At 32.0% G+C, this 27138-nt stretch overlaps 1 protein-coding gene and 1 long non-coding RNA gene across 11 annotated transcripts in view; one reads left to right on the top strand and one right to left on the bottom strand.

The window, feature by feature from the left end:
- Positions 1-1785: 1785 nt before the first annotated feature.
- LOC145284850 (uncharacterized) lies at positions 1786-16043 on the top strand. Its single transcript, XR_013868901.1, has 2 exons — positions 1786-2034; positions 12882-16043. It is a non-coding gene; the product is annotated as an uncharacterized LOC145284850 (long non-coding RNA).
- Positions 15550-27138, bottom strand: part of LOC145284848 (uncharacterized) — a 67829-nt gene continuing 56240 nt past the window's right edge. For 4 of the 10 annotated variants that reach the window (XM_080133843.1, XM_080133839.1, XM_080133835.1 and 1 more), the window contains exon 2: positions 15550-23579. In XM_080133843.1, coding sequence (XP_079989969.1) covers positions 22257-22667 — 411 coding nt within the window. In that variant the 5' untranslated portion in view covers positions 22668-23579 and the 3' untranslated portion in view covers positions 15550-22256. Of the gene's footprint in view, positions 23580-26258; positions 26437-27138 lie in introns of all 10 variants that reach the window. The other 6 variants (XM_080133844.1, XM_080133838.1, XM_080133837.1 and 3 more) reach the window with 3 other exon arrangements.

Here is a 27138-nt window from a genome sequence, read left to right as displayed (position 1 = left end):
AAACGCACAGAATTAATTTTCCGGGTTTTTATTACTGTACACATAGATTCGAAAAAGTTGTCAAAAAACAAATATATAACAAATAAATGTTATCAAGGGCAAGATAAGTTACTTTTCTACCTAACTGGATATGTTTTCAGTGTTTTTATTCAATGTAACATGTTTATTCAGCTCGAAAAACATACATTGTTTACCGATGTATTGGAAAATTCAAAATGGCGCCCGAGTCGAGTGCAGAGTAGAGTGATATCCGTGCTGAAATAATTAACGTAAAATGATCACCCATTTCCGAGCCATTGCAAAACCTTAAGGTACTCATCATGCACTGCATGTTGCAATGGCTCGGAAATGAGTGATCATTTTACGTTAATTTATTTTTTTTAATTACCTTCCCACGAGAGTAGAGTTTACACAAGGTCGAATTTTGATGTGGAGGGGGGAACCAGCTCCCCAAAAAGGGACACTTTTGTTAATAAAAAATATTTTTTTTAAAAATGTATCAGTCATGAAGGATTTCGCCCCCATTAACCGAAACCAAAAAATGAAGTGCAGTATCAAAACAGATACTATACTTTGATCACGTTAAATTTATTGTGCAGTGAAGTCAAAGGAACAATCGGGTGAACAAAATCGAACATTAATTTATTGTATATTAAAGATGGGGAGGGAGTGTCAGCGCATTACATGGAGTTATCTCCCCGTGGCGTTTATAAAATTCAAACAAAATTAAAAAAAAAAAAAAAAGATATCTGCCTTCAACGTGTTTTTCCGATGTAAAAAAAAACAAACAAGTATACAATAAATTAATGTTGCTACCATAGCCAATAAAAGTTATTTTTCTTCTTCCTGCCTGGCTCTTTTTTTGTGTGTTTTACAGTAGTTTTGAATGTTCTTTATTTCATCGCAAATATTCTCCTTTTACGAGTTGTTAGTCAACGAGATGACGCCGACATGAGGAAACAATGACGAAGAATTAGGCACGTACAAAATGAAAGCGGATGCCCAATATGTATAAACATTTTGACCCCTCTCCTTTACTTAAAAATTCACCAAAGATCAGGAAATTAACCAATTTTAATGAAATTTTCAGCATTTATCAAATAATGATCACGGAATATAATGAACCCATTATTTTTATTTAAATCGTAGTGGAAATGTATTATTTTGTTGAAACAAAAACACCTTTACTAAAGTTATAGTTTTCAGTAGTAAAAAAAAAAAAAAAGGACCTGTGCAGTTTAACCAGTGAAAATATCGAAAAAAAAAAAGTTTGGTACTTGTACAGTTTAATCAAGACATTAAAAAATGAAAATATCGAAAAAAGTTTGAATTGTATGTATCCGTTATGGAACGAAGTTCTCTGGAAAAAAAAAATTCACTTGATTTCATCAAGTAGTTTTTTTTGTTACAGCGAAAAAACACGTTTTTATGAGAGAGCGTTGAAGGCAGTCATCTCGGATTTAAAAAAAAAAAATGTTTGAATTTTAGAAATGCTAAAGGGAGATGACTCCAGTTAAAGCGCTGACACCCCTCCTCATCTTTAATACTAGCTTTTCTTCCTAAAAATCGAACATTTTGCTCGGTATCATAACAAATTGTTTTTTCGCTGTAAAAAAATAATAATAAAAAAAAAAAAAACTACTTGATGAAATTTTTTTCGGAGAACTTCGTTTCATAACGGATACATACAATTTAAACTTTTTTTCGATATTTTGATTTTTTAATGTCTTGACTAAACTGTACAAGTACCGTTTTTTTATTTTGTTTAAATTTTATAAACGCCACGGGGAGATAACTCCATGTAAAGCGCTGACGTTTGTTGGTGTTACCAGATCTGTTATGGCAGAAGCTAAAGATGACACATCTTCTGCAATTTGGATCTTTTTATTTTAATAAAATTTACGTTGAAGTTTAAAGGTGAGCCTGTTGTGATTTGTTTGCTTCCTTTCATTCAACCAAGGGCAAAACCGAGGTGAAATAATATCTCACCCAGAACAGATACTTCTCTTGGATCCTAGCCAGAAGACCAAGAAGGTATATCTTTTTCCGAAACATTTTTTTTTGATTGAAGTAAAATTGTGGTAAGGTCAATGTCGATAATACACCAACGAACAACTTACCTTTAAAATGTCCATTTTTTATAGGTTTTCGAATCAGATTCAAAATTGGGACAGGCAAGTAGTTTTGAAGATATTGACATCTTAATAATCCAATGTTGTCTTTGGTAGTTTTCAATGGCGGCCATTTTGTGCGGCTTAAGCCTTTTTTATTGTGTTGTTTTTCGTTTTTTTGTTGTTGTTTTTTTTTTTAGAGGGGCCGCCACAACACCGCCCCTCCACCACCCGCCCACCCCCAAATGTAAACAATTTTTGTAAAATTATTAAACGGATCTTCTGCTTGGTTTATATCGGTGAGTTACTTATGGAAAAACGGTCAATTTAACTGCGGAAGCACCTGTTTAAAACTATACAAGTTCTATAATTGAATAACCCCCCTCAAAAAAAAAAAAAACGAAAAATACAAAAAAAAAAAAAAAAGAAAAGGCTCAAGCTGCACAAAACTACTAAAGACAACATTCACTATGAAGATGTCGATATCTTAAAAACTACTTGCCGGTCCCAATTTTGAATGTGATATTCGTTCATAACATACACGAAAACTTCAAATAATTCGACATTTAAAAGTTAAGTTGTGCGTTAGTGTATTATCGGCATTGACCAAATGATGATGATGATAATAACAACAACATAATTAGCAGGTACGTGTGGAAAAAATAAAAGAATCAACAATTTTATTTTAGTAAGAAGGATAACGAAACATTTTAGTAAGAAATAAAACGAAATAGTAATTCGTTCTTACTAAAATAATATCAGGGAAATACATCTTTTCTGGTAATAATAACAATAAAGTTTGTTTCATTTTGTTTTCGAGTTTCCGATTCGATTTTTAAGTTTTATAGGCGCGGACGATTTTTAGCGGTGATTTGGCCAGGGTATTCCGATATCGACGTTTGCCAGTATATCTTAATTTCATGTACGGTCCATTTATTTATTTCCTTTTTTTTTTTTACATTACGTATTTATAGAGATCCTATTCATAAAAAAAAAACAAAAAAAAAAAAACAGTGATAACTAGGGCTAGGACAACAGCAATACAGCATATTCTTTTCTTTGTTTTGACTGTGTATCCGTTGATATCTTTGCTTTTATATAGAGTGATGTTCTCGGTTGATTTGTCTAACTGTGTCGGATACTCGAGAGTCAAAACAATGAAAAGAATATGCTGTTGTCATAGCCCTATCCTCCTTTTTTTTAATAAATAGGGGCCTTCTTCGATCGAATAATTTATAATCATGAAACCGTGAACACATTAAAGGTAATAGAATTATAATCTCCAACTAATTTTAATCGAAAAAAAAAAAAAAAAAAAAAAAACTTTTTACTTACCAGGAAACAAACGAATTGACACTGTAATCCTCTGTTCCTAACTTCCTCTACTGCTATTTTTATTTATTTATTTTTTAGGGAGGGGGGGGCAGGGTTGCCAGGTTGGCTTTTTTTAAGGCCAAATTCGAAATTTGGCCTTTTTAAAACAGTTTGGCCTTCAAAATTTCTGTTTGGCTTCAAATTTGGCCTTTTCGTGATCATTTTATATAAATATTTATTTAATAGTAATTATTAAAGAAAAAGTCATAATTAAGTAATTTAAAAAGTAGTTTGGATGTCAAAACTTGTAGATTTTTAAAATTTTAGTTTGTTTTTTGTTTTGTTTTTTTTTTATTCATGGATTTGCATAAGAAAAACAGCCCTGGAATCAACATCTGCTAACATTTGTCATATCAGAAAAAACATTTTTTCTAAAGACTAAACAGCTGTTTAAATTTGTTTTCACGCTTACTAAACGTTTATATGGAACCTCTCAAGGAGTTCACAGTTGAGTATGAAACCATTCTGGTGACATTTTTTTAGTGCTAGCACCTTGACCACTTGGTCACATCCATCTAGAAAAGTCAATCGGTCACTGAGTATATCTCCTCTGAAATAATTAATGTTTGTATTTTTCGTTTGGAATTATTTAAACCAAGTGCTTTGAAATTAATTGAATCAATTTATTTTCAATTTATTGAAATTTGAAAACTTATAAATGTAAATTATCTCTCAAATAGCTATTTAAAAAGAAATGTTTAAAAATAATCATATACTTTTTCCTGAGTAAGTCCCAAAAGTTTCATTAAAAATCAATAATTATAGATTTTCTAACTATCTTGGATTAATAGACACATTTGTCTTAATGACGCATAGATTGTTCTTGAAAACAAAGTTTAGTTTTAGAGTTATGACTAAAATTAAATTTATCAATATTTTAGAGATATTTTAATTTGGTATTGTGGCAACTGAAATAATTCTTCTCTAAGAATATGATAGACAAATAGAGTAGACAAATAGGAACTTATGTACAAACTGTACCAATAAAAATGGCATGGAAAATTGGCATTAGTAAAAATGGTTAAATTGGTTAAATATGAAAAAAATAGCAGGAGTGAAAGATATAGATAAAAGTTTCATGAGTTTATGAAAATCTTGGATGAAATGTATGAAGGGAAAACATTAAGAACTTTGGTAAATTAAAAATAAATCATATCTATATTTAAAAGTAGATGTGGAGTCTCAGCTAATAATCAACTACCTTTCAATCATACTGCCATCTTAGAAATCTGTCGATTATACTAGCATATTTACTCATTGTAAGTATTTTTTTCAGATTTCATGTGTAATACTAAAGAGACGCTAACTCCAAAGGGTTGCTAATGTCATAATCTTAAAAAAAAATTTATATCGCCTGTAAACATTTCTTTTATCATAATCTGTCCCTGTCATGAATCAATGCTTATGTTAAAGTGTAGTACCTGTTCTGATACTATACATTATCTAGTCTGTTCTTGGTCAGTGAAAGAAAAATTCTTCTAAACTGAGGCATATTTTTTTTTTTTTTTTTTTTTTGCTATGGGAGAAAAATTCTGTGTTTTTACTTTTTAAGGCGATTTCATCTGGTTTTACGATTTTGTCAGTCAGACTTTGAGATAGAAAAAGTTATCTACCTTAAAATGTTATGATGGCCCAAAAATGAAGAATCATTTTGTTTAAATTATACACGAAATTAATTACTTAATTTAAATTATGAAATATTTTTTTCTTGATATTCACATGTAATCATTTGAAAACAGAATCACATTTTTAGGAGGGATAGCTGAGGGTCCTCATCTACTTAAAAATATAGATATAATTTCATTTTAATTTGACAAACTTCTTAATGTTATCCTGGTGCTTGTTCATAAAAATACACAGGTAAAAATATCAGTTCCAAATAAATTAAGAAGAAAACTCTTTGATATAATTACGTGTTAGGCAAAAATAGGTATCTACACCAAAAATCTTATCTCTCCAGTTTTATATATTTGTGGCCTTACCGGTGGCAAATCGGAAAAATATGATAAAATAATTAAGATTCTACTCAATAATTTTCCTAATCTTTAAACAAAAACAAAAACAAAATAAATTACTTATACCAAATGCAGTAGGACTTAATTATCTACCGACCTGTATACTTTTAACATGCTGCAACTTTTAAGTTTTTTTATATTTCAAAGTTTTAATGTTCTAATTGATCTTTACACACAGGAAAAAACAAATAGCCACTTGTAGCTTAATTCGTGAACTTTGTAAACAAAATTATTTATCCTATCACACAGTCAGAGTTGCAAGCCCCCCCCCACCTCCATCCCAAATATAGGGTTAATAGTAATGTAAGTTTTTACAACTTTCCAGGAATTAAACCCCAACAGTGAAACGCGACCATTTTTTCCGTGCGTAGTAAAAAAAAGCTTTAAAAAAATTGAAATAGAAACTTAACAGTTTGAGCACGTTAAAAGTACACAGGATGAGACGTAATTACATTCTACTGCATTTGATATAAAGCGTTTGTTGTTGTTTCTTTTTTGTTTCATGATTCCTCGACTTAACATTTACTATTTATTCTATTGTTGCTATTTAGTTGCCTCCCCACTAGGGCAGAGTTAAACAACTTTGGTTTTTAATGCGAGGAAATTTCAGCTCCCCAAAAGGAGTAACTCTAGATTGGAACAAAAAAGGCCTCAGTGTAGAAGCACTTCTCCTTTATTGACCGAGGACAGAATAGAGTAAGTGAATCAAAACAATTACTACGCTTTGTTCCTAACCAAAAAGCCAAGAAAATTTTCTTGTTTTAATGTTTAATATTTCATGTTTTACTCTGTAAATATATTGTATATATTTTGAATTAACAAAAATCACAGTTGAATTTCTATGAGCACGGTAAACATCGCTGTGTCAGACCTTCATTCATTTATATATATATATAAATTATATATATATATATATATATATATATATATATATATATATATATATATATAAAACATAGAAAAATGCGAGCATGAAAAGTAATAGGACTAGTTGTTAAAACTGGAAAAGAAAAAGACAAGATATTCTAGTAAAAAATATAATAAATTTATAATTTAAAATATTGCAGCATTAAAAAGTTTTTAAAAAATTCAATTTAACATTATATATAAATTCAGTGTGATCACGAATTAAGACTGAATCACCAGGCTGTGAAGCAAAATTAAGTATTAGTGCAAAATATAAAAGTCGTCTGCTAAAAGAAATGCTGGCAGATAGGATTGATAATTTTTATTTTTTGTTTGCAACTCTTGTTGTTCGGGAATTTGAAATGATAAATTCAACATTTCAACAAGAAAATAGTGATCCACTCAAACTGTCAAAACAATTGATAATGCATCACCAGAGTTTGTACGAAAGGCTTTTCAACAAAGATGGAACATGTAAAAAATTAGAAAAATGTTGACTTTGGTGACAGTTTCAGTCAGGAAATCCACAGGTTCACATTAGCTGCTGGTGCACAAGTGGACAAAAACTACAAAATAAAAGAAGTGAAATTGAGGTGTCAAGCTATGTTGCAAGAAGCCTTACATTAAGTAAAAAAAAAGACTTCCTGAGGCTGCCAACCTGTTTAAAGGGTTTTCATTTCTAAACCCTGATAAACTTCTTAATCAAAGATTAAGAGCAAAGTTTGAAGATTTGCCATTTCCACATATCATGGAAAATAACTGTATAATTGAGGCACAATACAGAAAGGTTTGTTTGGTAGAATGGTGTTAAGAACCATATTTTGCAGAGAATGGCATTCCTCCAGATTCTCTTAAATTCTGGCAAGATATGGCCAAACATGATAATTTTAAGAAACTTTCAGCATATGCTTTAACATCCCTAATGACCCCCGCAAGTAATGCAACTGTTGAAAGAATGTTTTCTTCAGTTACTGCTATCAGAACAAAACCTCATAATAGAAATCAAAGTAAATTACTGGATGCTATTGTAAGAGTTCGTTCTTACCTTTTACATAACAGTATTTGTTGCAAAGAAGAATTATGTTTCTCTTTGCTATCATTGACCAAATTTAAATACCGTCTTTTGCACTGTTATAAATAATATATGTTTAGATGTGACTTTTATACAATGTCATTTTACTGCATTTGAAAATGTTCCATTAATTATTCTACATACATTCAATTCTACAAACTTGCAGTTCTGCATCTTTTATGTATATATAAAAAAATCAGAACAACTGAATTTTCTGGATAAGTTATATTTCTGTTGCCTTTCATGTAACACGTACATCAAATCTGTTGCCAAGGTCGCTGGGAAAATGGTGGAATCCTTCTATCGATCCAGTAGATATTTCACTGCTGATGCAATTCTCTACCTATATAAGAACTAGGTACATCCAAGGATGGAGTACTGTTGCCACATCTGGGCAGGAGCTGCTAGAAAGACCTTATCCTGCCTTGACAGTGTTCAAAATAGACTTCATAGCCCAGTGGAGGATGCCCTTTTCTCTTCCCTGCAACCTCTTTCTCACAGAAAAGACGTTGCAAGCCTGTCTCTGCTATTTCGTTATTTCCATGGCAAGTGCTCGTCTGAGCTCCAATCTATGGTCCTGCCCCCCCCCAAACTTTCACGAGAAACACTCGTCTAGCTGAAACCACTATCAATAATTTCCCCTACTCTTTATTTTTGTCTAAACCTAAACGTAGATTCCATGAACAAAACTTCTTTCTAAGAACTGCACACCTGTGGAACTCTCTTCCATTTGCCTATTTCCAGCTGACTATAATATGGTCGTCTTCAAGTCCAACGTAAACAAGTTCTTGACGAGCCGTTCCCCTTAAGTAATCCAATTTACCAAATTTTCACTTCTAACAATTACTATGTAATTATTCCAATGACCACTGTGCACTTATTTACCCTTATCCTCGCGTGGTTTCTGGGCCTTGATAAGTGATGACTTTTTTGTAAAAAAAAAAAAAACACACACACACATTTACCTCTGTTCTAACAGTCTATTCTCGTGGGCTATCACAAACGTTTATGTGCATAGCTGCATTTCAATTCGATATTTGTTTTTATCTCGTGTTGATGTTTTTCATATCTTCTAAAAAAAAAAACTGAACGAGTTAAATCTTATTCATGTAAAAGTCCAACTCACTTCTCCGTTCTCTCATAATTTTTGTGTTTGTCGATCTATCCGCTCTGTGATAGTAATTAATGAAAAGTATTTTGAACACATTTTTCAGCTATATTGAAGATGTTAACTCTCAAATGTTTGCGTGTTTCCTCTATTTGTTTTATTTTCTTAACGATGAAAGTCCTTCTTTATGAAATTAAAACCGTAGCCTCTTTGATATAATTTTGAGGGGAATTAAAAAATATATTTAGATAAATAAATTCACACTGTGACAGAAACATAAGTCTATAATTTTTTAAATCGTACTTGAGGACATTAAAGAAAGAATAACATGTGAAAATGTTATATTTAAATAATTTAAGTTAATAATCTTGTAAAAAACACAATTTATCTCCTTTCCCAGAAGAAATTCTGGTTATTTGCTCTTAAAACGCTATCCTATTAAAAATGGGTGACAATTGTATGTTTAATGTATATGCGAGACTGATCTCTCACTCTAAATTCTAAAATAATTGTTTCACCCATGTTTTTCAAGATATTCAAACTTAATCGTCTAAAAATCTACAAATTAGTACTTGTACAGTTTAATCAAGACATCAAAAAATGAAAATATCGAAAAAAAAAAAAAAAAAAAGGTTATATTGTACGTATCCATTCTGTACTGAAGATCTCCAAAAAAAAAAAAAAAAAAAAAATTCACTTAATTTGATCGAGTAGTTTTTTTTTTTTTTTTTTTTTTTTTTTCACAGCAGAAAAAACATGTTTTTATGAGAGCGCGTTGAGTCAGCCATTATGGAATTTATTGAACATGCCACGGGGAGATAACTCAATTTAAAGCCCCGACACTCCGTCCCCATCTTTATTACTAGCTTTTCTTCCTAAAAAATTTAACCTTTTGCTTGATATCATAACAAATTGTTTTTCCGCTGTAAAAAAAAAAACTACTTGATGAAATTAAGTGAAATTTTTTTTCGGAGAGCTTCATTCCATAACGGATACGTACAATTTAAACTTTTTTCGATATTTTCATTTTTTAATGTCTTGATTAAACTGTACAAGTACCTACAAATTTACCAACTTTTGCTTGAAGGAAGAGGCAAAGCATATTTTTCAGTTTCAATTTTATAGATAACGTCTTTGCCAAGAAAATTGTAAAAATTCCAAAAGGTGATTGAGTGGAAGATCTGCTAGAAATATTTATTTATTTATTTTTTTACAAAAAAGCAGATATCAGTGGTCAGACATTTTCAATTTTGAAATGGCAAACTACAATTATTTTGTTAAAAATCATAGACTGCAGTTACCTCCCCTGGATTCTAAAACATCTCCAACATTATCAAATATGATAAAAACTATAATTTAATAAATTTTATTTTATTTTTACTAGTAATCATTTTTCTACTTGATCATTTTATGTAATTTTTATTAATTTCGACATGATATATAAGTATATAATCAGGTTTTTACCGAAAATACATTTATTTGAAATTTTATTATATTGCATAAGCAGCAAAATTTGAAAACCAAATTTTAAAAAAAATGGCCGGAAGTTAGTAGCTAACCCAATATGATACTGATCGTTTCTAATAAAGATTATGTTAATGCAAAATTACCTTGAATTTTTTATTGCAGTACAATTTTTTATGGCAGTTTAATAATGTGCTGTGTCATAGCAACCTGCTGCTTTTGGGAAAAATAAAAGTTGCTCTTGAGTTTTCACACAAAAAAGCAAAAAGCTTCTTTAAAAGAACAAAAGAAATCAACATTTTTAAAATATTGAAAATTTAATTTTAATTCAAAGTTTTGATCATTCACAGCCACATTATTTCTTTATTTTTATTTACATCAAAAACATTTTTAATATTGGTTTTACACAGCAAACAAGTTTAAAAAAAAAAAAAAGTTAAAAAAAAGAAAAAAAAGAAAAGTTAAATCATACTAGTTAATAATTTAACATTATAATTGTAAATTTTTCAATTGAAAGTTGATAATTTTTATTCGGATAATTATTCTCATCTTGTTGATTATTTTCACAACCACAGACTGGAACAATGTTTTTTTCTTAGAACTGTCCATCTGGAACACAATACTGCAGAGCTACTTCCCAGCTGAATGTAAAATGATCATTTTCAAGCCCAATTCAAACAAGTCTTTATTGAGTCACTCTCTTAAATAGTCAAATCCTACCAATCTCCATAATTAGTGGCCATCATAGTGTTATCTCACAGGACACTTGACTTATTACCCCTTATTCTTGAGTAGCCTTAAGCCTTGATATGTGATGACACCTTGTAAAAAATTTAAAAAAAATTAACCTCTAATTTTTCAGATGCAGCTTTTCAATCTTGGGAGACTATACAGAATTTCAAATTGGACCTTTTATTTCATCCACAGGGGTGGATTGTTCTTGTTCCCCTAGACATGATTGAGTGGATAAAAGTCTTAAGTATTCCAAAACATTGTAAAAATAACAACCAAGATGAGAACAGTAGTTCGAATAAACTAAATAGTACAAATTAATATGTTTCTTAAAATTATTTGAAAACCAGAAAATTTTCTGGTTTTCAAATAATTTTAATTTACTGACAAGATGTCTTCTAAGACGTGATAAATCATTTGTGCCAACCAATAAGAACAAACGTTTTTTTTTGTTTTTTTTTTCTTCATTCCACGAGTATTTAATCCCCAGGACGTTCCCATCTAAGATGAAAGAAAAAAAAAGAAAAGAAAAAAAAAACACTAAAAGCAACATTCTTCTTTAGTCAGAGTGTTAACACCGGAAGTCTCAGACAAAAAAAAAAAAATGATTTTATTATTTAATAACATTTTTTTAGGCATTTTCTGGTTTTCAAATAATTTTAATTTCCCTATGAAATGTCTTCTAAAATGTGACAACAAGTCTCTTATTTAACACGAGTAGTGGAGAACTGCTCCTATTGCTATTCTAAGTGTCTTGGCACAACTTGTGCAGTAGACCAAAAGCCCCATCATAATAAACAAACACAAGTTGGGAGGTTGTTCAGTCGTTCTGCTACCTTAGAGATAGTCAATGTCCAGGAGGCACCTGTGGTGCATGCATAATCCATCACTGCAAAATTGCCCTGTGCAAGTTTCAAGAGCTTCTTCCACTCCCGACCAATAAGGACATATTGTTACATAACTGTGGTGTGGTGTTTCGTAGCTGCATCTACAATGAAATGTTACATACCAGCAAGTTTTGGCCACTCAGAATCCAGGACCAGCAACGACTTTTGCATAGTGAGTGATATGCCATAGGAAGGTAACATAGCGTGCTAGCAACTCCGTTCTTTATGGAAAACTCCAAATTCCATCTCTGAATGTAGCGTTATGTGAGAAACGTCTCTGCTGGCTTGGTCAAGCACAATGGTGGAGGAATAAAGAAAGCCTATGTCATGGAAGTTGATGGCTTGTATGGCATTGGTCGTCACCCACACAAGAGCTGAGCTGTAACTATCAAGGAATACTTGAAAACTTGGTAACTTCATGAGAGGGGTGTTTGATTCTCTCACACTGCAAGAAGTTGTCGAGTTTAGTTTGATCCATAGTATCCCTCTCATGAACTCGGCTAGGGATTTTTATCCTGGGCCCTCTAAATCAACAGAGATTTTTTTTTTTTTTTTACAAGGTGGTCACCACTTATCAAGGCCCGGAAGCCACTCAGGGATAAGGGTTATTGTAAGTACAGTACGTTAGTGTGGATATTTAAAGTGTCTACTTAAGGGGGCGGTTCATCAGGAATTTGTTTACGTTGGACTTGAAGACATCCAAGTTGTAGCCAGGAGGGAAGCAAGCAGACGGAACAGAGTTCCACAAGCGTGCAGATTAGACCATTTCTGTAATGATTAGGTCCCTGTTGATTTTGCAATGAAAGTTCGGTGCAGTTCTAGGAGGCCTACCCTCCCAGGTTTCGCCTTCTCTCATTGAAAAGGTGTTAGTTTATTGCTAATTGCCTGAGGCACCCTCAATGGGGAATGCCGATGGGGTTGCCTAGGCACATTTTGCAAGTCAGAATGCCCCACCTTGGAGGTGTTAACTTCTCAATCCCACTTTCTAACCCTAACTAAATATCAAACTGAGCAGCCGACAAAAGGCAGACCTGTGAAAGACATGGAAACAACTGGAGAAGAAGATTGAGGATTGATCATTAGTACATTAGTACAAGGTGTGGCAGAAATATCTTTCACATTTTAAACTTTTGACTATGTTGCTAATGAATTTATGCAAATGTCAATGATGTTTTCATTTAGCTAATAACTTGCCATTTTTTTTTTTTTCAGGTACCCTCATCAAACAATATAGTTTGGACTGGTGCACATCATGTTTTTACTGTAGAAATGTTTTTGAAAAATGGTGAATCTGTAACTGAAACACAGAGAGCTTTCCAAGTTCATTACAAGTTAGGACGGCATGCTGCCGTTCCAGATAGAAAATAAATACAGCAGAGCTACAGGTTTGGCACTTAAAAGAAAGCCACCTGGAAGGCCTTGATGTGCTCAAATTCCAGACAGTATTTGAGCTGTGAGACTATCTGTTACTCAGTCTCTTTTTTTTTTTTTTTTTACATGGGGGTCATCACTTATCAAGGCCCGAAGGCCACTCAGGGATAAGGGCTATTGCGTGTACAGTAATCAATGAGATAGTATTGTAGTAATATTTGTATTGGAGATTTGATAGTGTCTTACTTAAGGGGGCGGTTTGTCAGGAATTTGTTTATGTTGGACTTGAAGACATCCAAGTTGTAGTCAGGTGGGAAACAGGCAAACGGAGGAGAGTTCCACAGTCGTGCACTTCTGAGAAAGAAGCTCTGCTCATGGAATCTACGTTTGGATTTAGGCACAGATAAAGAGTGGGGAAAATTATTGACAGTAGTTTCAGCCAGACGGGTGTTTCTCATGAAAGATTGGCGAGGGGGGGACGAGAGATTGGAGCTCAGACGAGCACTTACATGTTCAGCTTGCAAATATGCTTTGGCCTTGGGATTATCTGATCGAACAGTCAGAAGAATTCTACACGCTGATATGCAGTTTCATCTGTACAGATTAATGATTGCTCAGAATCTGCACGAGCACGACTGGGAAGACTGCATATCAAAATGTAGGAGATATTTCTGCCGTACCCGGTGTTATTTGGAATACTATTTTCATCTTGGTTGTTACATTCATAACACTTCAGTCAATGTAACCTTCTTCAGGTACATTTTTTGCATTTGGTAAATTTTTGGAACATTTTCAACAACAAATTAAAATGTCTTTAAATATACATGCATCCTTTATACGCATGGCGTATTTATATGAGGGATCTCTTTTTTTATAGTCACTTCTTTCTGTTATCGCCATTTCATCTAGTAGTTGCTATAGAAACAAGCTTCTTTTCATGAAAGAAAATGGACGCAAGGAGACGTTTGCTGAGAGTTTTCAAGGTTTTATTTGGAGAGATTTCATTTAAGAGAGAGACTAATGTTATTTAATTATTTATTTCTTAACTTCACTTCTTAACTTACTTAAATGAGTGATGCAGATACACTGAGGTAACATTCCACTTAGATTATCCTACATTATTGACGGTATCTTATTTGCACTGCTTCCACAGAGACTGCAACTTCTTTCCCACAAAAGAGATAGAGATGCTGCGAGCCTGTCTCTGCTCTATCATTATTTTCATAGCAAGTGCTCATTTGAACTCCAATCTATGGTTCCCCTTCCAAAATTTTCACAATAACACTCGACTAGCTACAACCACTATCAACAATTTCCCCCACTCTCTATGTCCAAATCTAAATGCAAATTCCATAAACAAAGCTTCTTTCCTAGAACAGGCCACCTGTGGAACACTGTTCCACTGGTTTGCTTGCCAGCTGATTACAATATGGTAATCTTCAAGTCCAATGTAAGCAAGTTCTTGTTGAGCTGACCCTTTAAATAATCCAAATTCTACCCAATCTACACCATTAACAATTATTACACTACCACATAACATTCCTTAAACCTTACCCTCGAGTGGGCTTTGAGTGGTTACTTCCTTATAAAAAAAAAAACTATTGTTTCTAACAGTTCGAAAAAACGTGATGTCATTCATCATTGTTTGACTTGTCTGCTGTTTGACCTGCAGTTCCCTGCCTCAACTTCACGTCACCTGATCTGGGAATAATTCTGTTTGTAGATTAAGGTTTTCCTGACATGCACTAAATGTTACCCTTGTAAAAATAAACACTAGCTAACTTAATCACTATTAACATAGGGGTCCCTAGTCGAACTTAAAAATATTCATGTGAAATTGGGAAATATGTACAGAATTTCAAACTGAACTCTTCATTTAATCCACAAGGTAAATTGTTCTTGTTTAGTCAGCCATGATTGGGTAGAAGTGTTAATTTGTTATTCTTAGTTATTATCACCCGTAATAAGGATTGAACCTTCAACATCCAGATGAGTGTCACTTAGAACTTAATGTTAACCAACATTGTTAACCATTAGACGATACTTTTGCACTTTAGCGTACGTTAAAAACTGGAAGAAGAAAAAAAGAGAGGAGTTTAACAGGAATAGAAAAGAAAGGCAGAGTTTCATTGCGTTTCTTCAATCAAAAATAAAAAAAAAAAAAAGGGAAAATGAATGGCTTTAAATAATTTGTAAATCCACAGAAAACGTCCTCGCTTTTTGTCAGGAAAGCTAGCTGCTAGCAATGGAAAGATGCAAACATGTCTGCGAAAGTTCATCATGAAGAAATGAAACGTAAACTTTCATTTTTTTTTATATACTTATGTTCGCTCGTCATAGTATGGTGGTTACTTTTTTTCTTGGCTCGCTTGTTATAATCCAGCGTTTTCCATTTTTTGCCGGGCGCCACCGAACATGACTCACGGGAAAACGGGCACTGAAATGTTGTAAAAATAGTCATTTGAATAATACAAAATAATATTATTAAAATAAAATGACCAAGACTTGATAAAAGTTCAAATTTATTAAATTTATTATTTATTAAAATGTAAATTGCAATTTTATTTCATGTCATGAAAGACAATTTAAAACCAAACAATTCAATGCAAAATTTAGATGAGACCAAGGAAATCAGGTGAGATATTTAAAAATTCTTTGGTAAAGTTGCAATATAATTAACAGCAAAGACAAAATATATATATATATATATATATATATATATATATATATATATATATATACTAGCATGGGTACCCGGTGTTGCCTGGATGACATGAAGTTTCGTTTGGAACACATCTGCTATACTAATTATTTACATCATAGGCAACGTGGATACCCTCAAAACAATTCCAAAAATAAAAGAACAGATAAAAACATTTAAATGTAATCGCCACAAGAAAAGAAGAAGTATATGATACTCTCTCCACTAGATATTTCGGCAGAAGGGCTACAAAGAGAAGAAACTATTCTCCGGATATTGAGCACTGGAAAGACCCCCTCCCCCCCCCCAAAAAAAAAAAATAATTAAAAATAAATCATTACAACTTTTGTTTCAATAAAATGGCAGTTAATGCCCGTGCGATTGCAAAAAAAAAAAAAAAAAAAAAAAAAAAAAAATAGCCAAGTAGGCAGAACCCCTAAAAAAATGAAGATCTACCAAAAATTAATTCCCAAAACAATTAAATGAAATTTTTCGTCATATTATGTTTCTAATGTAATCCCTTCCCCAAATATAATGTCATATTTCATTTTGTTTATAAAATTGTTAGGTGAAAGTACAGAGTGGTCTCATAAAAAGTAATTAAATTTATTATTATTTTATGTTTTGAATGTATCCCCCACCCCCAAATTGTATTTCTCATGTCCCCCCCCCCCACTTCGTTCGCCAAACTTGAAAAAATGCTACAGGTGACATGTTGAACGCTTGGTGGCCAAAAAGTGGGTGCTCATTTTACATTAAATATATATGGAAAAGTGATCCCCCACTCTAAAGTGTTAATTTTCTTTTTTTTTCAAAATTTATTTCATATTATTTATAAATGCTGTTTAAACGTATTAGGCCCCCAAAAAGTAGGTCTTCATTTTTTCTTAGGGGTTAAATGACGCCGGGTCACGTCGTAAAAATTTACCTTTTTTAAATTAGAAAGTTAAGTTTGTAATTGATGAGATTAATGTGGAAAAAGAAAAAAAGTGTAAACTGTGGTATTTAGAGGGGGGGGCAGTACGTTTTGTCACATCATAAAAATTTACCGATTTTTGTATAGCTGTTTAAAGAATAATAAAAAACACATGAAATCTATTCAGCTTTTCGTAAGTGTTTTTTTTTTTGTTTGAATATTTAAAAAACAATAAAAGCCAAACATTTTTCTATCTACTCAGAATTATTTTTTCAAGCTAGAAATGTATTGAGATTACCAAATTTTATTTGGTGATAGTTTTTTGTTTATGTTCCAAAGAGCAAATAACTTTTAAAACTATTTTTAAAAAAGCGATGCTGGAATAATAATTCCAAATAAATTTAATTAAGTATATTATCAATATAATTATTGTTTAAAATTTATTAAATAACAATTTTAAATAGAACACTTATGATAATTCTCTCGCTAAAAACATTAACTAAGATACCACTATTTAATAAAATCGATTTTTCTTAATGTAATATACAAATGAGATGATCTTTTAATGGTATATAGTTTGCAAGAATCATACTATATATAGAAATAAATGAGAGAGTAAACTAAAGAAACTTTTGTATATATTAATCAAATTGTGAACAAACAAACAAACAAACAAACAGACAGGAATACGAATTTATATATACAAAGTTGAATAAATAAATTTTCTTTGGAAAGAAAGAGCTAATCTGTATGAATAGATGAAGCTCTACCCGATTAATAGAAGCAATTATAAGAAAAAAAGATAGGGTTGGTTGGTTGTTTTTGTTTTACGGCATATCAACCCTTTTCAGATGATTTAATGCAGATTCCAGTTATTTTGAAGAACAATTTTTTAATAGAATATATTTGGTTTTTTTTTTTCAAGTCGGTTTCTATTTAACCCATAGTTGGGACCCTAACAGGTACTACCACTCCTGGTCAGAGTGGACTTGGGAGCAATGGCAATTAAAGAGTGGCTCCACACTCCTCAAAGCCCGCAAGCTGAGGCCTCACCATCGGATATAGTTTAAGGGGTCATATCCAGGATCAAAAGATAAGGAGATAATAATTAAAGTTAGGTTAGAACGTTATTACATTACCATCTCAATAAGGATGATAATGATTTAAATATGTGAAAGATGAATGAGAGGGTGAGTGGAACCTCTTTAGGCCATGGCATTTCAAAACTAAATGCTTTTCATCAGAAGGGAAGAAAAAAAATCAGCATTATACAAGAGTGAGGATAAGGAAGACAACGTTGATTTTTATATATTTAAGGTTAGAAATGTGAAAGTCCAGGAGGAGAAATAATGAAATGGGAGGGGAGTGAGATCATTATGAATACTTCCAAAGAACAAAGGAAGAGGGGTATTTAACAGGAGGGGGATTGAGTACTGGGAGTATTTAAACAGAGGAAAATGTGCAGATTATAGCTAAGGAAAATAAGGAATAGAAACACAGGAGATAAGGATATTGAGTAAAGACATGGAGGTGGCAGAAGAAATGGGGTATAAAATGGAGGGGGAGTAGAAATAAAATCCTATATATAATATTTTAGCTGCAGAAAACTACCATAGGTTTGCAATAATAGATGTCTCATGCAAATTTAATGTCTAAACTATTATGTAACTGTAGAACGCTGTTTCATAATAATGTTGTTATAATAAAATCCTACATTTTATCCTAGGAGTGCCTTCACTACTATTGGTAATATCTACAGAAGAAGTAGTTCATATTTTCTCCTCTATTATGACCCCACTTAACACCGGGAAATATTATTCACATTATACATATACCACCCTATCTTCCTTCGAAATTGCCTCACAAACTCATACACTTACCATTACCTTTCCCCCGTTAGAAAAAAATAATTTCTCCCTTACAAAGATCTGGCAAATCTCATTGGCTGGGAGTAAACAACTCGCTTATTCCGGAATATAATTGTTCGTAAATAAACGAACACACTGTACTTTTACAAACATTTCCGCACACTATTGACCCTGCAATCGTTTTAATGTGAAACAAATCAGTTGTTTTACTTCCTTTTTCTCTACATTAGCACACAAAGTTAAACACACACACAAACACATGCACACATCCACAGAAAGAGTTACAGAGAGAGAGAGAGAGAGAAAGAAAGATAGGTCAAGAGAGAGAGAGAGAGAAAAAAAAAAGATAGAAAGGGAAAGAGAGAGAGAGAGAGAGAGAGCAAGATAGCGATAAAATCATCGTAACAGTGCTAAACTATTGACCTCGTTACACTCACGCTTTCCATTACGTTTTAATGTTATTTCAAAGGCCCAAATGTAATTCAGGGTTCAAACACATGCACACACAGATAGAGAGAGAAAGAGAGAGAGATAGAGACAGACAGATAGATAGATAACTAGATGAAGACAGATACAGAGAGAGAGAGAGATAAAATCATCATCCTGGTGCTAAAACTTTGACCTCATTTCAGTCACACATTTCGTTAGGTTTGAATTTCGAAGTCCCAAACATCATACTTTTACCATGGCCCACTCAATTAACACGTTTCTTTCTTTTTTCTACACCTCCTTTTCCTTTCGGCATCATACGTTCGCACCTCGCTAAAACAGGTAATTTTTTTTTATTCTTTTTTTTGCGCTCAAACCAGTAATCGCTGCTATTTACAGTGTTTTATAGGGGTTTACTTACTTTTTATAAATTTTTCTTTTCGGAGACCTCGCAATCTCCAAACCTCAATCCTATATAAAACATATGGCATTACATTTAGCAACAGCTACGCAATAAAATTTCAAATTTGGAAGAACTTTGGACAAAAATTAAAGAGAAGTGGTATGCCCTTTCACCGAATTATTGCTGCAGACTAATTCAAGGAATGACCAAAAGATTGCAGGCTGTCAAATTGCAGAAGAGTTATGCTACTAAATATTAACTAACTCATTGTGTTCCTGTTGAATTTGTGTTGCATTAATGTTCTAAAGTTATATTTAAATAACAATTTTCCATTGTGTGGAGTTGCTTTTTGCCTTCTCGATTTGAAGTTAATTTTTTAAATTAACGTGAACACTAGGATACTTCAATTATAAGTCAAATATGAACAGGTAAAATTATAGAGGAATAAAAGGCGAATCAGTTGAGGTATATAGGTTGTTTAAGCAGTCACATTCAATTTAGCTTAAATTTGAGATTTTTGAAAAATGTGCGGACTTTCTTTTTGGCGCCACTATATATATATATATATATATATATATATATATGTATATATATGTATATATATACATATGTACTAGCAAAAGTACCCGTCGTTGACTGGGTTACAAAACAGCCTACAAAAAATGGACTCTGATTTATGAAAGTATGATAGGTTATGAAAAGGAAGGGTTGTAAATTTGGGTTGAATTTGGGGGTATCAAAACCAAAGCAAAATATGATGAAAGTAAAAATAAAATAGATAAACCCCATAATTTATTATACCATACCTGTTCACACTGAAACACTTATCACAATATTCTGTGGATCTATATTAAAAAAACTTGTTAAACTTTGTGACATATTTCCATTCTATGGAAGTCAGGTGCGAACGAACACCCCATAATTTTATTACACCATATTTCTTCAAACTGAAACATAATTATCAAAGTATACTTACGCAGATAGATATGAAAAGTCTTTATTAAAGTTTGTGCCTATTTCCATTCTATGGAGGCCAGGCACGAACGCAGACCCCACAATTTTATTATACCATTCCTATTTAAGTTAAAACATACTTATCAAAGTATTCTTATGTACATCTATATCAAAAACAATTGTAAACGTTTTTATCTAATTTTTAAATTTTTTATTTCCATATTTTGTGGACAGGTGCAAACACAGACTCCACAATTTTAATGAACCACCACTCTGCCAGATCAAACATACCCATTCCTGTGTCTCGATACATCTTCTATCATTATATGTAATCAGTTTTTTAAAATAGTCAATCATATAGGAGTCTATTCATGACCAGACACACACACACAGCTTTATATTATAGATATATATATGAAAATTCTGAATTAAATTATGTAAATTCACAGCAAAATTTATTATTTGACAAGGAATACAAAAATTTTAAGTTTGTTCATTAATTCATGGATTTTCAATAAATGGCCCATCCAATCAGAGGAAATGTTTTCGCAAAATAAATATAGGTAATTATAAATTTTGCTTAGTAGCACATAAATTGAAAATGAAATCTAAGATGATTGTATGAAAAGGATATTCCATGGTTGAATGACTAATGTAAATCGCCCCAGACAAAACATTAAGCCATTTGATGTAAGGAGCTAAAAGAAAAAAAAATAGTACTTAAAGGTCAAAAACATTACTCTCCACACACAAAAATGACTTACACTACTACTAATTGAAGTATGGATGGCAATATATTTGATATATCTATATATATATTAAGGACAGTATAAAGTAAATCCTGGGTTTATTTTTAGCAACCTTTCAAATCTTGCTTCCCTTATGTTGTCCTTTAGTCCTCATGTTCCATGAGCGATGTTTCTGAAAAAGAGGGAAGAATTGCTGTTTTCTAGGTCAGAATCTATTCCATCTAACACTTAGTTGGCTGGTTTTTTAACATCAAGTACTATTTTTTAGCTCCTTACACATGCTTTGTTTGGAGCGATTTCCATAATACATTATATAATATAATTATGCTATCAAAGAATAAATCTTTAACAAAGCAAAACTTATCAAGATAAGAAAAGCTCAACACTATTAAGAGGAGCAAATAATAATATTAAATGAAAGATGAGGAATAAAAGTTAACTTTACATAACTTTATTATATCATCAGAACAATAAGGAAAAGTTAAGGGGGAAATTAAGAAAAAAAAAACTCTTTAGGTCATGCCATTTCGAAGCCAAATACTTCTGATCAGAAGAGAAGGGCCAGAATTATACAAAATGCAAACATAGAAAAATCTGGCTTAATGATATTTAGAAATGAAATGAGAATGAAGGAATGAAAGAATGAAAGAATGAAGGAATAGGATAAAATGGTAAATAATAATGAAAAGTAGGTACAGCATTTCAATGTGTTTCATGAAGCTTTTTTAGTTGTCATTTTGATTCTTGCCCGACAAAACTAAAATATCTAATTCCAAAAATCATGTAAATTAATCAAGTAGTTTCGATTTTTATAAAGAAAATCATTTTTATGCAATTAATTGGAAATTCATAAGCATTCTAACATAGATTTTGCAAGTTTGAATTATTGTTATCTCCCTTATTTTCTTGACAATTTTTTAAAATAGCGGATAAGACAGTCATTCCTCAATTATTCATAAAATTTAATTTTCTTACTTAAAAATCCAACAACTTGATCAATTTACATGATTTTTGGAATATGATATTTCGTTTCGTTATGGGTATGCACTCCAGACATTTTTTTTTTACTTTTACTTTTTAATATAGGAGGAATTTTGGCCAATAACCGTCAATTTTTTTTTTTTTTAATTTCTTGGTTGTTAACTATATTGCAACTTTACCAATTCACTATACCACAAACAAAACAAAAACTTTTGTTAAACTTTTTTCAAAACTCGACTTTTTAACTTATTCCAGAAAAAATTACTGACATAATCTATGCCGTGTATTGTTTTAAAAATGAGCGGCTTTTCAACTTTGCCCACGTAAATTGGCACAATGTCGTATTTCTTCCTCATGTGGTATGCAAAACATGTATCAAGCACTTTTGAAAACATATTGTTTTTCAGGGCCTCTTCCGAGAGAAGCACCAATATGAGACGTGACTTCCGAAGAGCTGTGTCTACACTGTGGGTTTTTGTTCCCGTTTCAGAATCTCTGTCTTGAAGGAATCCCTTGAATCCTCCATTGGAAGGATCTTCCAAATAGTCAACGATTTTCTCAGCTACCTCGTGGTCGCATTCATGGAAATGGAGAAAGAAATCATAAGGAAGCTGAGAGTCAGCCATTTTGGTTTGTTTCAGTTTCTTGCAGTGAAGTTAATGGGTAAATTGAATCAGAACTGTCAAATCGACTTTTTAGATCGGTCCTCACATCTTCATGAAGTTTTTTTTTTTTTATTATTGGTCGGTCACTCTTAAATTATTTTGTTTGTTTTTTACTTCAATTCACCCTGTTGCAATATCTATGGCTTAGTAGAAGGGTATGACCACAAAGATTTGTGTGATTCTATTTATAATCAGAGGTGATAAGAACGGACCAATCAGATGCCAGAACAACTTTTAAAAATATACTGAATCTTTTCAAACTCTTCAATGATATGTCTCCATCTAAACACAAAAAGACTATGTTTTTGTTGACTGTGACTGGATTATTCTTTGTCTGGAAATGTGGGTCTAACTGAATTTATGCTGCCATTATTATTATTTTTTTTTTTTTTTTTGATTGGAACTATATATTTTTATTACAAGAATAACTTTATACTCAAGACACCTCCAATGATGCACACACTGCAAACGAAACGTAAGAGGCTACTTTGAATTAGTAGCCGGATTTATAGAGCCTTCCTAAGTATGGAGTTATGCAGTGATATATGTGTTCAGATTACATTTAAATTTTTGCATGGTGGGTCAATCAGGGAAATAAAGAGCAGGGAGGGAATTCCAAACGCTCGTAGCTTGAAGAAAGAAATTATTGGAGTAGAAATTTTTCAACATATGGGGACCTTTACAGAGATTGTGTGTGATTTTGCTGTTGGTCAGGCTTGTTGGGAATGTTTACGTTGAGGGAAGCGCAAGTGGAGAAAGCTCTTTGGGTTTGTTTTTTCGTTGGTTAAGTTTAAAAAATCATTTTCATCGTTAACTGCATAGATTAAATGGACGCATCTAAAGAATGGATCTGGGGTTTTCATCTCTTCACACCTGAAAAAAAACAAAAGTGAAAAATATTAAAAAAAAAAATTTTTTAAATGGATATTAACATTTAATACATATAGGTTAACATTCCAGGGGGACATAATTACTAAAAATTTCAATATATATATATATATATATATCTATAATATAAAGCTGAATGTGTGTGTGTGTGTGTGTCTGGTCACGAATAGGCTCCTATATGGTTGACTATTTTAAAAAACTGATTACATATAATGATAGAAGATGTATCGAGACACAGGAATAGGTATGTTTGATCCTGCAGAACAGTGGTCCATTAAAATTGTGGAGCCTGCGTTCACGCCTGGTCCACAAAGTATGGAAATAAAAAATTAAAAAAAACAAAACTTTTCCAATTGTTTTTGATATAGATGTACATAAGAATACTTTGATAAGTATGTTTTAACTTAAATAGGGATGGTATAATGAGATTGTGGGGTCTGCGTTTGCGCCTGACCTCCATAGAATGGAAATAGGCACAAACTTTAATAAAGACTTTTCATATCTATCTGTGTAAGTATACTTTGATAATTATGTTTCAGTTTGAAGAAATATGGTACATTAAAATTATGGGGTGTTCGTTCGCACCTGACCTCCATAGAACTAAAATATGTCACAAAGTTTAACAAGGTTTTTTTAATATAGATCCACAGAATACTGTGATAAGTGTTTCAGTGTGAACAGGTATGGTATAATAAATTATGGGGTTTATCTATTTTATTTTTACTTTTATCATATTTTGCTTTGGTTTTGATACCCCCGAATTCGAAGCTATCTCTTTACAACCCTTCCTTTTCATAACCTGTCATACTTTAATAAATCAGAGTCAATTTTCTGTAGGCTATTTTTGAACCCAGTCAACGACAGATACTTTTGCTAGTATATATATATATAAATATATACATGTATACACACACACACACATATATATATATATATATATATATATTAAATTGTAATTCAATGAATTTCAAAAAACTCTCATTGAAATGAAATGAAGTGGTTGAGTTTCATATCAAAGAATTTTTATTATTCTAAGCAAGACAAAGAATGTTTTAGAAAATTAATCTCCTTAACCTATAAGGTTTCGATGTCTACCATCTCATCAGAGGAGAGAAAATATTAGCAAATAAGTTATAAAGGTATGCACCCTATTTGCTAAAGTCAGTGAGACATGGAAAGTCAAAGTGAAAATAATACATTTGTCAAGAAGTCCTGTAGCAGGAGGATTTGTAGAAAAAGGATATGAAAGTTTTTGTTGATCCAACTTGCTTGGTAAAATCCATATTCGTTCTTTACATCCGTTTGGTAATAATTTCCGGCAAGTGCTTGTTTAAATTTGTTTTGGGTCCAGCAATAATAATTCAGAGTCTGGTGGAAACCTTTTCATTAGAAGTTTATATTATTTTTAGTGGGGCGAAGTGTTAGGGAGAGTAGGTAGTGGTAAGTGGTAGGAAGTGGGATGAGACATATGTGCATATTCATCCTTATATACACATGAACACACATATATACAAACACACACATACACACAATATACACATATATATATATACATACAAATATACATACACACACATATATATATATACATATACACACACATATATATATAAACATATATATATATACATACATATACACACATAAACATACATATACACACATAAACATACATACATGTATATAAATAGATATCTCTTCAAGTAGAATCAAAGAATCATAAAGTTTGACCGGTCGCTTAATTGAGGTCAGGTCGTGTACAAGATATAGGGACTTAGTTCGGGGGGGGGGGGGGAGGAGAGGAGGAACAAGAAGAATATAGAGATAAGAACAAAAACCAAAATAAAACTAAAAATAAAAAGATGGGCCAAATATGTAAATGGAATAATTCGTTTTTTCCGGATTTTTCCTAGTTTCATCTCAAACCTCATTGTCAGTTTAAATCGTATTTGTTCTGTCAACTCAAGTTATATATACTGCCCATGAGGTGCTAATTATTATTAATTTTATACATATCTATATTTCCCTTAGAAATAGGATTGATATAAAGTTTAGAATATACTAATGTTTATGAGCTAATTGTGAAATTAATTCTAATTTTATTAATGGAACGTTTTATCTTTATTTTATGATCCTTGGTAATAGTTCAATGCTAAATAAGTTAAAACAAAGGTAATAAAGTAATGATAATACCTTACTGAAAAATGTTTAAAATCAGTAATATCCATAACCTTATGCTATTTAATAATATTTAACTGGGGAAATTTTCTACAACTGCATTCCAATATACACAAAGTTACCTATAAATACATGAATACATATACATACACACGTACATATACACACACACATATATATATATATATATATACATACCTACACATACATATACACACGTACACACACATGAACGCGTACAATATATATTTTTTTACATACAGGCAACCATACAGTTTATACACACATACGCTCACTTATTCTATATTCTGTTGTGCTGTATCCTCAAGCCATACTGTTGTGCTGTATCCTCAAGCCATACAGAGCGTCCCCAGGTTGCGGATAGGGGAAACCCCTCTATTTATAGGGGGTAGCTTTGAATATTAAATCAAAAGCCGCTGACAATGAGGAAATAAAATGAAAATGAATACCAAAAATAATACATACTGGCTGGCCGTCGCCCAGGATAAAAAGGGTCCCTTACCTCGTTCACACACCAGACGAGAAAAGGTATTTGAAGGTGTGAACCCTCTTACCTCAGATAATGGCACTACCATGACAGAGGTCCACTTGGATCAGCCAACAGATCGTGAATTAGATCCTGGCCCCAAACCATCATGTGCAACTACAAGAAAAGGAAACAGAAGAGGCCTAAAAACCCAACCCTGGACAGTTGCACAAAAGAAGGTATTATTATATTGCTACCATTATTCAAAGTTTGAAAAATGGAGCAGAACGTCGAATGAGATCCTACAAGAGAAAATCAAGAATTCTGACCTCCCTGAAGACAAAATATATACTTACATCTAAGCCCATATACACCCACATATAACACGTATTCCATATATACCCAGATCTACCCTCATATATACAAAAAAATATATTTAGACATAAAAAATGTATACCATTATTTAAAACCATTAATTATAGCAATAATTAGTGTATGTAACTTACCTAAGTTTATCATAGATATTTTTTATTTTTTATTTTTTAACCCCCACACTGCTAATTTAACATTAATAAGATGAAAAAAGTGGGATTGTGTAACTATGGTTATAGAATTTAATTAACCTAGTACCAACAGGGATGACGCATCAATGAGTATAGTTCTTTCTTGTTTATACGTACGGATCTGGAGATTACCTTGCAATGGGGAATTTTTACTCCTTTTCTAGTTAGTAGATGAGGGCGGAATTTATATTCTTTAATTGGGAAGCTACATGTTTTTGGAAATACTATTATAATTAGATCTTAGAGTGCAAATTACATGTAGATTTAAATTGTAGTATGCTAATGTGCTTATAGTAAGGCTCTACTTAACATGTGC

Source organism: Euprymna scolopes, chromosome 9 (assembly GCF_053919585.1).
Source record: "Euprymna scolopes isolate OS-2025 chromosome 9, ASM5391958v1, whole genome shotgun sequence".
Lineage (NCBI taxonomy): Eukaryota > Metazoa > Mollusca > Cephalopoda > Sepiida > Sepiolidae > Euprymna > Euprymna scolopes.
Note: the sequence above shows the minus strand (reverse complement) of the source record. Positions and strands in the feature narration are given on the sequence as shown.